Source organism: Protopterus annectens, chromosome 1.part1 (assembly GCF_019279795.1).
Source record: "Protopterus annectens isolate FY-2018-M chromosome 1.part1, PAN1.0, whole genome shotgun sequence".
Lineage (NCBI taxonomy): Eukaryota > Metazoa > Chordata > Ceratodontiformes > Protopteridae > Protopterus > Protopterus annectens.
In genome coordinates this window covers 79,654,465-79,667,963 of record NC_056726.1, presented here as the reverse complement: position 1 = coordinate 79,667,963, position 13,499 = coordinate 79,654,465, and the positions used below count along the sequence as shown (strand labels likewise).

The window sequence follows — 13,499 nt, the reverse complement described above, 5'->3', positions numbered from 1 at the left end:
CTCGATCAAATGAATGTAAACATATATATCTATATATATATATATATATATATATATATATATATATATTTCTATATCTATCTATAGATATATATATATATATATATATATATATATATATATATATATATATATATATATATATATATATATATGAGTCTATGTTAGATGACTGAGTTTTCAGAAACTTGAAATTCATATGGTTGAGACCATATGATCGAGTTTCTGAAAACTCAAACATCAAAAAAACCCCAAAATGCTTCCTTTTTTTTTTATATTTTTCAGGGGGACAAGCCCCTTGCACCTCCCATGTGGGGGGGGGTGACTCCATCTTACTACAGTGAGGAAAAGGACAAATTTCCCAATCCTTACTTAACTGTGATCTCTATTGAAGAGCTTTGAGTTTTCAAAAAGTTGATCATATGGTCTCAACCATATGAATTCTGAGTTTCTGAAAACCCGATCAACTACACACAGTTTCTATATGTTTCTGTAGCAGTTGAAATCAAATATAAATATGCATGATTATGATTTTTCTGAGAAATGGTCCCTAGCTAACATAGTTGAAGGAGCAGATATCTCACTGATATCCTTAGGATTAACTCTTTTATAATGAAGCTGAGGTGACAAAAATATTAATTCCGTTTAAGCCACTGGATATTTATTCAGTTATTAATCTGTTTTCACTGCTGTTGGATTTTCAGACAAATTATGTCAACCTCTTTGTACTTTAGGATCCTTTTGCTTATAAATGAGAAGAGCATACAGAAGGAGATAATTTAGTTTTATAATTTGCAGACAATGAATGGTAACACTATTCTGCTGTTTCAGATTTTATTGGTGTTATGCTGAAATACAAAATGTGAACTTGAAATATGTTTGTTGCTTTTGTTTCAGATTGGTTAGTGTAATGAAATTAATAAACTCTGAAATGGCTACAGATAATGAATGTCATATGTAATATCACCTATTTACCTCCTCCTACATGTTCCTTTGTCACATCCAGTCTTTGCATACTTTAAAGTGCTTCACAATTATAAGTCTTTGCAATGACAAGTTATACATAACAGCCAGGCAGAAGTACAAATAAATTCAAATTACTTCCAAAACTGGTTTCCCTAAAAGCAGCTCTTTAACATGGGAAATACTATCTAGAAAGTATGTTCTGATATGCACAAGTGTTTTGCACTGAGAAACTCAGTGAAAAATATATATTTATATTTTGCTCTGTGAACTGTGATACAACAACACTTGAACATCAGATTATCATCTTCGTAGTTACCTGGCAATTGTACCTTTCATTTTTAGCTTGTTTTCTGAATGTAAAGAACAGTTCTTCAGGTATTGTTTTCAATATCACAGCTGGAGTCTCCATATAAAATAATTAACAGTACAACAGTATGAATGAAAAAATGTTTTTCTCTGAAGTTAGCAGCAGTATCCTGATACAACAATTCCTGTCCACCTGCACAGGTATCAGTTTCGGTACATGTACTTCTTGGCAATACTCTGGCTATCAACAAACACGGGGTCGACTGATGCCACTTTTGCTGCTATAAATGAGTGGATGCAATGCAAAACTGAAGTCAAATCTGGAAATTCGAGTTCCTGAAAGAGAACGAGAAAAGACATTTTAGTCCATTTAACTGAAATCTGACTTCTTAACTTGCAATGAATCACTTGTTTTAACTTTTGATTTCCCAAACTGAAGCTCTGTTAGTGTACATTTACAGCTGCATCATAATTTGCTGCAAATATCAATGCATTCCTGATCTGTTTATTAGTAAAATAAGACTGAAAATAATATGCTGTATGATGTCAATAAACAAGATCTGATAGGTTTTACTTAAAATATAATGCTTATTAAAATGTCTTCCCATAACATTTTGCATCACTACCTATCAAAATACTTGAGACACACATTGTCTGGGTTATAACATCCAAAGTCTACATTTCTTTGCTACTAGAACTTATTACCAAGATAGCCTTTTAATTGTTCCTGATCCTTGACCTCAATGCTATTTATTGTTCTTTGCCACTGTAATATTGAAGCATATGTTTGCATTAAATAGGTATATGGGAAATAACAATGAACTGAGTTTCTGTTATATAAAGCAGTGCTGAAGGCATTTAGTTGTGGTAGCTCTTACAGGATGCATATTGTCATGTGGCTAATAATGTGCAGCAAAAGAAGGAAAAACAAGTGTGGACTGCATTAACGTACAAAATTCAGAGTAAAAATTGGCACTGATTAAAACTGTCTTGTTATTGTACCTGAGTTGACCTGCTTTCATTAGAATCACAATGATATTACACAAAAGTACTCTGCACAAGAGTAGCACTATTGGTAAGTATGACAATTCCCAAAATAGCATTCAGATGAAACCTTATGTGTCAATGTTTCTACTTTTGGGAATGCAGAAAAATGTAGACAGTATCCAAAGAATTTTTGCAAGCTGTACCATTGGTGCTGCAGTAGCGTTCACCTCACAGTTAGACGTTGCCCGTTCGATTCTCAGTTAGAGCGTCTTCTGTGTAGCGACATGGTGAATGGGCATTCCTTCGTTGAAGGTTGTGCATTAGGCCCGGCAAGCCAGTATATAAAAATCTACTGCTAATCATTATCGGACCGGAGTTCCGCTGTGGTGACCCCTAACCGGGAAAAGCCGAAAGACACAAACAAACCATTGTTTTGCAGCATATCAGAGAGTGCTGTATAAGTAACTAATGACGCTACAGACAAAGAGAAGCAGTACGAATCAAGAAAGAAAAATGGTGCTAATGAAGATATGGCTTCTTATAACATATCACTTAACCCAGCTAACTGCTGATTAGCTGTTATTTTATTTAATGAATGGATAGATGTATGGGTGATAGATGAAGGAATGCATGGGCGGATGGGTAGCAAAATCTGATGAGTTTTGTCCTGCCTTCATAGAGCTTGTGTGAAACATGACAGCATTGTAGCTAACATAAGAGGTATTGTGGTAAAGCAATGCATGCAAGGAAGGGATAAAGCATGTGTGAAACCATTTATATATTTAACTTTTTGTCAACCATTTTTGTCTTGGATAACTGAATTAGTTACATGTTATATTTAATGTATGCCAAATATAGTTCATGTATCTATCTATCTATCTATCTATCTATCTATCTATCTATCTATCTATCTATCTATCTATCTTACCTATCTATCTAGATTTGTCTGTTTGTGTGTATGTATCTATTCATCAATCTGTATATATTTTCAAACACACGCACACACACACACACACACACACACACACACACACACACACACACACACACACACACACACCTACAAACAGAGTCACATCCATCCACCATACAGCCATTTTCTAAGCTGCTTGCCCTGGTGAGGGTTGTAATAGTTGCAAGAGTATGATAGGCAAGGACTTTCTACCCCTAGAAAAATTCTGCAGGTCATTTCTTGGTATTCACAGGCATTCCTCGGCAAACTGAAAGACATGGGTTTGATTCCATTGCTCTCAGTGCAAGTGACCAATTACACTGAACGCAGGTTCACAGCAGGTCTTTTGGAATCCGGTCAGTATAGCAAGCCTATTTATGGATAGATCTTACACCAAAGTAAGTCACTTACACTGAGAGCAGTTCTTTTGGAATCAGGGCAGACAACACTGAGATCAACTCTTTGGGAGTATGGCCCATAATCTTTTTAGAAGGTCTGGGTATTCTCTGTGGTTTCCCTACAATTGAACTATCTCTTCTACCCACAGCCTCAAGCACTCTGAATGACTCAACTCATTCAGGCCTATAGAAAGTCTATTTTTGTATCCTTCCAGTTAACATCCATAAATTCTTATGACATCCAGACCATTTCTTTGTCTGCCTTCTTTAGCTAAATGACTGTATTACAGAGGGCAAGGACGTATTATCAAAATTACACTAAGACTGTTAATCTGTGATGTCCTGCAGTAGAAAGATTAATCACTGTTTGCTTCTTGTTATTCATATTTTCATATTTATGTTCATAATTTCATAACAGAGAGACCTGCATGCTACTGAAGTGCATGGTATGAAATGCTATGGTGGGAGACAGGAAAAGTTATTATCTATGTCTGTTTATATCACACTACATTGTAGCTATTACGTACATACACACAAGTATTGTAAGCACATGCATTAATGCCCTTCTAGCTTGCCAATATAGCAAAACACTTGTTGCCATAAAAAGGGTCCAGGCTGTTCTTCAAAATATCTAAACTAGTGCTTGCTATAATGTAATTTGGTAGTGTATTTCCTGCATCAGCTGCTCTCTTAGTGAACCAATGCACATTTCTTATTCCTATAGAATCTTTTATATAGCTTGTCTGATGATTCTTTACTACTTTTTGATAACCCCAAACTTTCCCAGAGGTAGTTGCCTCTAAATGCCCTCTGTACCTGAATAAGGTCTCCTCTCAAATATCTGTAAGAAACACTGTGCAACTTCAGATATTTTAGTCTTTCATAATAACATACATTTTCACATCCATTGACATCTTTGGTTTATTTCCACTGTACCTTTTCTAGTTTACTCATATTTGTTTGTTTGTTTTCTTATAAGATTTCCATATTTTTTATTTATTTATTTTTTTAAACACGTCTTTATTGAATTATCACTTGTGACATAGGCAAATTTACATTTATACAAAAGTAATCAAACTGTATTAAGACATTAACAGACATTATACTTCACATATATTTCTATATATTCTATGACCTAAACATTACATAAATTATTCACTTCCTACCCCTTTTTTTAAACAAGAAACATCTTCATTAAACCATCACTTATGACATAAGCAATCATACATTTATATAAATGAAAACAAACCACACCAACACAATCCTAGTTGCAAGCATTTTACATCACAAACCCTACTGACACACTCCCAGTTGCAGTCATTACACCTCACTTATAATCTTCACAATCATTTGCAGTCAAACATTACATAGCTCATTTAAGTCCTGCCTTCTTTTAACCTCATTTCTCCCCTGTAAGTATTGTTCCCACAATTCCTATTTTTCCTATATAGTTTGCTCCTACCCTTTTCTAAAGATCTCAGTTCCAATTGTTTTATCTCTGTTACTATATTCACTACTTCTGATATAGTTGGTTTAGATTTTGATTTCAATTTTCTACTATTTGCTTTTTTTTTGGCAGCCACCATAATTAGAGACAGCAAGGCCTTACCATGTCTAAGCAATTCCAATTCTGTATCATAGCTCAGAAAAAGCATCCCCCTTGTCACACCAATCCACCCACTAAAGCATGTCTGACAGTGCTTCCCACAGGGAATCCTTAAAGTCTGCCAGCTCAATATACTCCCAGAAAATAGGGTTCCAAGTACATCTTTCTTCCCTGTTACACCTCCAGCATTTGCTGTCTACTTGAGGAAAAATTCTCTGGAGTCAACCTGGGGTATAAAAATATATATGTACACATTTCCAAGCAAAAGTCCTAAATCTTTTAGACTTTGTTGCATATTTGGGAGACATATATATCATCCCATTGTTTCTTTGTGAATTGCTTATCCAGTCTCTCTTCCCAATCCTTTCTAACCTCCTCTGATTGATTCCTATACTTATTATGCAATATTTTATATGCTCTAATAATTATTCCTTTTTTAATGGCAGATTCTGCTCTAGATTCTACTAAAAACTCTACATGCTGGTCTTTTGTTTAGGACCCCCCCCCCATTTCTTTCTCTTTACGTATACTTTGATATCAATCCTTGATAGGGAAGGCAATCTCTAACCTGCAATCTGAATAAATTCTAAGCCTCTTCCCATTCTATTACCTTTCTGTGTCTAGTTATTTGCTCCCAATTCCTTGGTATCTTTTCCAGTTTTCTCCAATAAATTACAGCCTGTTGTCTATATCCCTAATTGCAGTCATCCTTATCGGCAGAATTTCCTTTCCCCATTCCTGTGTTGGCTTAGTTCTTAGAATACTGTCTGCTACTTTATGGATATGATATTCTGTATGATTAGTGTTCTTCTTCTTAAAGGCCTGCATCCAACATTCCAGTCTCTCCTTGTTTCTTGAGCTTCACCCCTGTTTCAACATCATCCCTTTCCACTTTGAATTATAGATTTCTGCTTGTATTATGTATAGTAACCTTAACTGTGTAGCTCTGAAATACCCCTTCAAATTGGGTAATCCTAATCTGCCCTGTCCTACTGGAAAAATCAGCTTATCTCAGTTGACTCTTGCCGTCTTCCCCTCCAAGATAAAGTTCTTCAGCTCTTTATTAATTGCTGTCCACAACTTCTCCTCTAGTTGTTGCAAATATGCCTGACCTGTGTCATAAGACTAAAGGGACTAAAAACATTTTGACTGCTTGTATCTTACTATCCATATCCATAAAACAAAAGCTTCCATTTTCTCAGTTTTTATGTTATCTTTTGTTTAGTCTCTTCTCACATATCCTTAGCTGCCACAGCAGAATCATTTTTAATCCATACTCCTAAATACTTAATTTTATCATGTTCCCATGAATACAGATATTGCTGAACCAATTCATGTGTGGGTACATAATTTACTGCTATTGCCTTTGTTTTAGCTTCATTAATTTTGTATCCTGCAAAGATTTGAAACTGTCTCAAAATGTTCCACAACACTGTAATGTTCCTTTGGTTAGTCAGGTATAAAATAATACTATCTGCAAATAGAGATAGCTTTTCTTGACTACCATACCAATTATATCCTTAAATTTCTGAGTACCATATTTTCTTTGCCAGTGGTTCTAAATATAATGCAAATAACAAAGGAGAAAGAGGACACCCCTGCCTGTTCCTCTGCTCAAGCAGAAATTATCAGAGAGGACCCCACCCACTTTAATTCTCACCTCCAATCTCTCATATATCCTCCTAATCAACCTTATAATTTTTTCAGGAAATTAAACGCTTCCATTGCCCTTCTCGTAAAGTCCCAGCTTACTCTGTCAAATGCTTTTTCTGCATCAAGATGCACAACATTATGGTATCTTCTTATATACTGCTTCCCTCTGGATCATCAGTGTCCTGCTAATGTTGTGAAATGTTTGCCTCCCCTCAACAAAACCACATTGATCCATATCTATCAGTTTTGCTATTCATTTTGTCATTCTTTTAGCCATTATAGACATGAACACTTTATAATCATCCAAAGAAAACCAAGTCAGTCCAAAAGGAAACCACTAAGCAGTGTTTTAATAATCCAAATAAAAATAAAACAGAGAATGGTTAAGCGCTATCGTCTGTCAAGTCAGACATCTTCAGAACCACCCATATTAAATTCAAAGTTCTGCTTAAAAACATTCAAAGAAACATGCCCCTCCAAAACAACCGATGCATTTAAAGAAACATGCTTACAATAAATACATGTAAAGAATTGAAATAATTTAAAATAGTACAAAATAGTTAAAAGTACTGGAATATGTTACAAGCTGGTAGTGACATTTGTCACTTATTTATTTCCAGACCAACATTTACTTATAAAATAGAAGTAATTTTAAGGCTTTACTGGAACATACTGGGTGCACATATGGGGTCCCCACTACAAGAAAATGTGGACATTGTACTTATTGCACGTATATTAATGTTAATAAAGATGGTGAGGTGCTTAATAAGATCAAAACATGGAATGTGGATACATTTGTAAACTGCAACCAACTAGCTATTAAAAAAGGAGATGAGAAAAATGCCCTAGCTAGACATGCTAAGGTATGCATAGGTTTTAAGAAATTTGTTTTCTCGGTCATTGATAATGTAGAAAGTGAAGCTTTCTCTGGTGATTTTAAAACTAGATTGGAATGTAAAGAGAGCACTTGGCAAATCAGTTTGAGTGCTGATGTTACACCAGGCTTAAACAAAGTCATTAATTTTTATGCATACATGTATATGTACATTTTTACTAGTTTAAACCAACATTCAGTTGGATTTGTGTATGTAAACAAGGTTTTGTACTAGATAACATTTGTTGTTGCTTTAAAAAGTTTTATTAATTCATTAACTTGTGACATGTGACTTATTAACAGTGCTATATATAGAATTGTAAAATGGGTAGATGGTCATTCTGATGAAGTTCACGTTCATTAAAGTGAATGAAAGCTTATGCAAAGTGTCCGTGTTTTCCTGACGAATTTTGGTGCCGACTTGTTTATCTGGTTTACTAGTTTATAATCATGTTACTCCATATTCAAATTTGAGTCTAACATAACTAACAATAATGACTTCAGCATTTCTGATTTTCTAAACTTTATAAATCTTTTCGTAGAATCTATAGTGCTGTAAATATCTTTAACCAATTGGTTGATATGGTCAGAAAAAACTCAGAGCTGGATCTACCCATATACCCAGGTACGTAAATGAATCTACAGTTTCAATAACTGTGTGCTGTATTAAATATTCACCTTTCATTTTATGTCTCACAAATCTCACATAGTTAGTTTCTGATGTATTTAACAGCATATTATTCTCCTGTGCCCGATTGGTCAATTTAGTCAAGTTCTTTTGCAGATATGCCATATCTGTAACACATGTAAACAGTTTACCCAATTTCAGGTCATTTGTATATAGACTATAGAACACCTCAGATTAAATAGATAGATCTGAAAGATACACTCTAAACAAATATGGGCCTAGGACAGACCCTGCAGGACAGTCTGGCTATAACCAAGAATGTTGCTTTTCCAATTGCTGTATGATACTTACCATGTCCTATGTTAAGTCGTGCAGCTATCGATCTTACAAGGAGTATATCCATGTCTAGTTGGTCTAATGTATTGATTAGTGTTTTCTGTGTGACCCTATCAAATGCTGAAGTTAAATCTATATAAATTACATCACAGCACAACTTTTCATTCATAGCTATTACTACATTGTTATAGAATATCATGTTACAGGTGGTAATAGATCTATTTTCAAAACATGCATGCTGATATACAATTTCAAGTTCCAGCCATTCCATTTCTGACAATAACTTATCTAGTATTACTTTTATTTCTCACAACAAAATGTGTACTTAAGGGTCTGTATCACTTTGTGTTTGTCCTACTCCCCTTTCCCTTAAAGACAGGTTTAATAAGTACCTGCCTCCCATCTTGAGGGATCTCCCGACATTTATACAACCTAATAAATAAAAGATACAATGGACTTTAAGTTCTTGCTCAAGTGCTCTCAAGTCATTGTTACTAATTCCATCTCCTGCCTGTGCTTTGTTTGGATCCAGTTTGCGCAGTTCTTTTTTAATATAATCTAATTTGAATTCAGTATCTGATGTTACCTGGATATCACTATGACAACTTTTCACCACCCTTTGTGGTGCCAAACTGTTTTGCATAAGATTTTGTAAATATATTTATAATCTGTTGTGTCTGTAAATAAATTTTAGAATCTACACAGTTTATCAGTTTGTGTGTCTTTACTCCTTCCACATAATTATGTATCTATAAAATGGTTTCTTAATATGCTCAATGTCTTTATATAAATTTTCTTTAAATTTTTCTTGATCTTGTCTCACACTATGCTTAATATGTTTGTTTAGTTTGTTTATTTCAATTTTCAAAGTTGTAGTTTCACCTCATTTTCATTTCTTATTTTTTGCCTCTCACTTTAATCAAATATCATATTCTTATGGAAACATATCTTCCTGACATTGAATGCTCAGATCTTGATGTTAAACTTTTTTTTTTATTTTTGCACTGAAACTATTTCTCTTTCAAAACTTTCCACATTCCATATGCAGTTTTTCCACTGAACACCTCATTCCAATCAGTTTTACACAGTGACTGTTTTGCTTCCATATACTCTGTAATTAACCTACTGTGCATTGGTTTGGATTTCAGTTTGGCAGAATTATCTAGCAACAAATTTAACTTTATAACCCCATGATCACTACACATCAATGATGGTATAACTTGACATGTAGTAATAGTAACTTATTTAGGAACACAAACAATGTCTAGTATGTTCTGTTCAATGGTAGTTTTTTTTTTTACAATCTGAAGCAATTGTTGTTCCTGAACATAATGTTGTGAATAGTGTTCTTATTAATGTCATTGAACCAATATTATTCCAGTCTGTTTCTGGTAAATTTAAGTCCCCAGCAACAATTTATCTTCCCTCTTATGTTTCACGCAAGAAATACCCCCCTCCCCAATAACTAACAAAACCCTCACAAATCCAATAAAGCTCAATGTAGATTCTAAGCAGTCCAAGTACTTCTCCAACCTAATCCTACATCTAACTACCATTGTACTATCTGGAGATATACACCCCAACCCAGACCCCCCCATCTCCCCCTCTACAGATAAATCCATACTACTTACCTCTTTAAACTCTCAAAGGATAGCTAACAAAATCCTTAACCTCCATGCCTGGTTTACACACAATAAACCTGACATCCTGTCCATCTCTGAAACTTGGTTAAAACCCCATATAAAAGATTCTGAAATACCACCACCCAACTATTCTATCATTAGAAAAGATAGAACCCACAAAAAGGGGGAGGAGTAGCTCTCCTATACTCATCCTCCTTATCAGTTACTCCCTATAACAAATGTACTCCCCACTTTAATAATGCCGAATTACTCCTGACACTACTTCAAGTTAATAAACACAAACACATATGTATAGCATCCCTTTACATCCCTCCTGGCAACAATATTTCTACACTCCAGGACATCCTGTCCTGGCTTTCTACAAACATTAGCAATGAAACAATAATTTTGGGGGACGTGAATATCAATTGGTCCTCCATTCAGTCTCCCACAAACCCACTTAACATCAACCTCTACAGTTTCTCACAGCTAATCAACTCCATAACCTGCCCCTCATAAGACCTCTCCAGTGGTAGCACCCTAGACTGGATTTTAGTCTCTCACCCCCATTATTTCTTGGACAGTGGCACCCTTCCTGATTCCCTTAGTGACTACTTACCCATATTTACACATCGACTTCCTTCACCCTTACATCTTGCTCATAATTATATTACTACTCGCTACCAAAACAACTTCAACCCCATTACCTTTTCTAACTCACTAAAAGCAATAAATTGGAACACTCTAAAAACTCTACCCCTGGAAAACGCAGTTGTCCACTTCAACTCAACTTTCTTAAACCTCCTAGATCACCATGCTCCCATAAGACTAAAAGAACAAAAATCCAAACTGCCCCTTAGCTAATGAAAAACACACTAGCAACAATGTGCCTCAGAGATAAAGCTTGGGCACATTACCAGAAAAATAGGACTCCCCCCACCCATAATGAATACAAAACACTTAGAAACAAAGTAAAAAAGCTCATTATCACTGATCGACAGAATTACTTCTCCATACTCCAAAACAACAATAAAACAAACCCTCAAACATTCTGGAAAGGAATCTGCACCCTCCTTAATCCCAGCAAATCAGATAACCCCAGCCCAAACCCTAATGTTCCAGACATAGATTTGGCTACACAATTTAACTCTTTTTTCATTGATTCTGTTTCCAAACTAACCTCATCATTCCCTAACACCATCACACCCTCCACTTCACCCCCATCCTCCTCTACCAACACTACACCCCCCACTTCTGCTTCTCCTTTCATTTCTTCTCCATCACCACCACCCTCAAATACCCCCTCTTCCCACTCTCCACCTTTCTCATTAAAACCCATACCCATATCTACCATAAAAAAACTCCTTCAGAAACTGAAGCCATGCTCTAATGCCCCCGATAACATTCCTTCATACTTTCTTAGCATAGCTGCCGAAGCCATTGCCTACCCCATCAGCATTCTAATCAACTGCTCTATCCAAGAAAGGTTTGTACCCCAAATTTGGAAAAAGGCTTTTATCATAACTTTGCATAAAGGTGGCAGCAATAACAATATCACTAATTTCTGTCACATCGCTATTCTATCTCCCATCTCTAAACTCCTAGAAAAGTGTATCCATCTACAACTCCTACCACATCACCTACTAACTCCCACGCAACATGGTTTTAGACCCAGTCACAGCACTATGACTGCCCTTCTTTCCTTCATAGAAACTATGAATAAAGCCCAAGACTCTGGCCACATTGTTTCTACCCTCCTACTTGACCTCTCTAAGGCCTTCAACACTATTTCCCACAGTCTACTTCTAACTAAACTCTTTAAGCTTAACCTATCACCCTCCTCTATGAACTGGTTCACCAACTACTTATCCAATAGATATCAAGCAGTAAAATGGAAAAAAGCCACCTCCAAATTCCTTAACACCCCAACTGGAGTTCCCCATGGATCCGTACTGGGCCCCCTCCTCTTCAATATATTTATAAATGATTTCCACAACTCCATCCCTTTCACAAATATTATCCAATATGCAGATGATTCAACTATTATCTGTTCTGCCACCTCTATCCCTACACCCCTAAAGCTTACACAAGATGCATTCTCAACCACCGAACAATGGATGAAAAAAAATCACCTAGCACTCAAAGCCTCTAAAACCAAATTAATGGTATTTGCTCCCATTAAAGTCACCTCTTTCAATATAAGCACATTCTCTATCACTAGCCATAATAACATATCTCTCAAATTGGTATCAGAGGCCAAATTACTAGGGGTCCAAATTGACAGTCAGCTTAAATTCAACTCCCACCTTCAACTAAATATCAAAAAACTCACCAAAAACTCGGCATGCTCTGACAAAATCGTTATTGTACGCCCTCCACTAAATTCACTCTATCTACCACATTTCTCATCCCCTCCCTCTTCTATGGAGCCCCACTCCGAGCCAACCTACAATCTTCCCTTAAAACACAACTCTCCTCTTGCTACAACAAAATTGCTAAGTTCGCTACCAGCCATAAGTCCTCCACCCACCACTGTACATCTCTCCACAAACTAAAATGGCTAGAACTATCCAATCATCTTACCTATACTCAACTTACTCTTGCTCACAAGCTCATTTTTAACCCCTCCCTCTGTCCCTCCCTTTCCTCTGCCTTCAAAATGTACCTCCCTGATAGACTACTTAGATCTAACAACCAAAACCTAATAGAATTGTATAAACCAACTCGTCCTCCAGGTAAAAATCTCCTATCCTATGGTTTAGCATGTCACTGGAACTCCCTACCACTATCCATTCATACCACCTCAAACTGCTTTTCATTCAAAAAATCTCTTCACTCACATCTAACATCCCAGTGGGAATGCTCCTGCTTCCACCCCACATAATCTCCTCCCCTGTTTACACTGGCAACTTTCATTTTACATACTCTCCTAACCCACACATCCTGCTCTTGCTTGTACTAAGCTATTTACAATTAATGTATTAGTAAGCACCTCTTAAGTGCAAGCTTCCTTAAGATGTAATGGCTTCTCAATATTCTGTATTGTAATGTTTTTCACTAGTACTAAGCTATTTACAATAGCCGCAGTGGTGCAGCGGTAGCGTTGTTGCCTTACAGCAAGAGGTTCTCCCATTCAATTCTCGGCTGGAGTATCTTCTGTGTGGAATCTGC

General features: G+C 36.0%; 1 protein-coding gene across 1 annotated transcript in view; it reads right to left on the bottom strand.

Moving 5' to 3' along the window:
* Positions 1-492: 492 nt before the first annotated feature.
* The window catches only part of SNTG2 (syntrophin gamma 2), a 4,306,282-nt gene continuing 4,293,275 nt past the window's right edge, over positions 493-13,499 (bottom strand). The window contains exon 15 of the mRNA XM_044086780.1: positions 493-1,608. Coding sequence (XP_043942715.1) covers positions 1,477-1,608 — 132 coding nt within the window. The 3' untranslated portion in view covers positions 493-1,476. The remainder of the gene's footprint in view (positions 1,609-13,499) is intronic.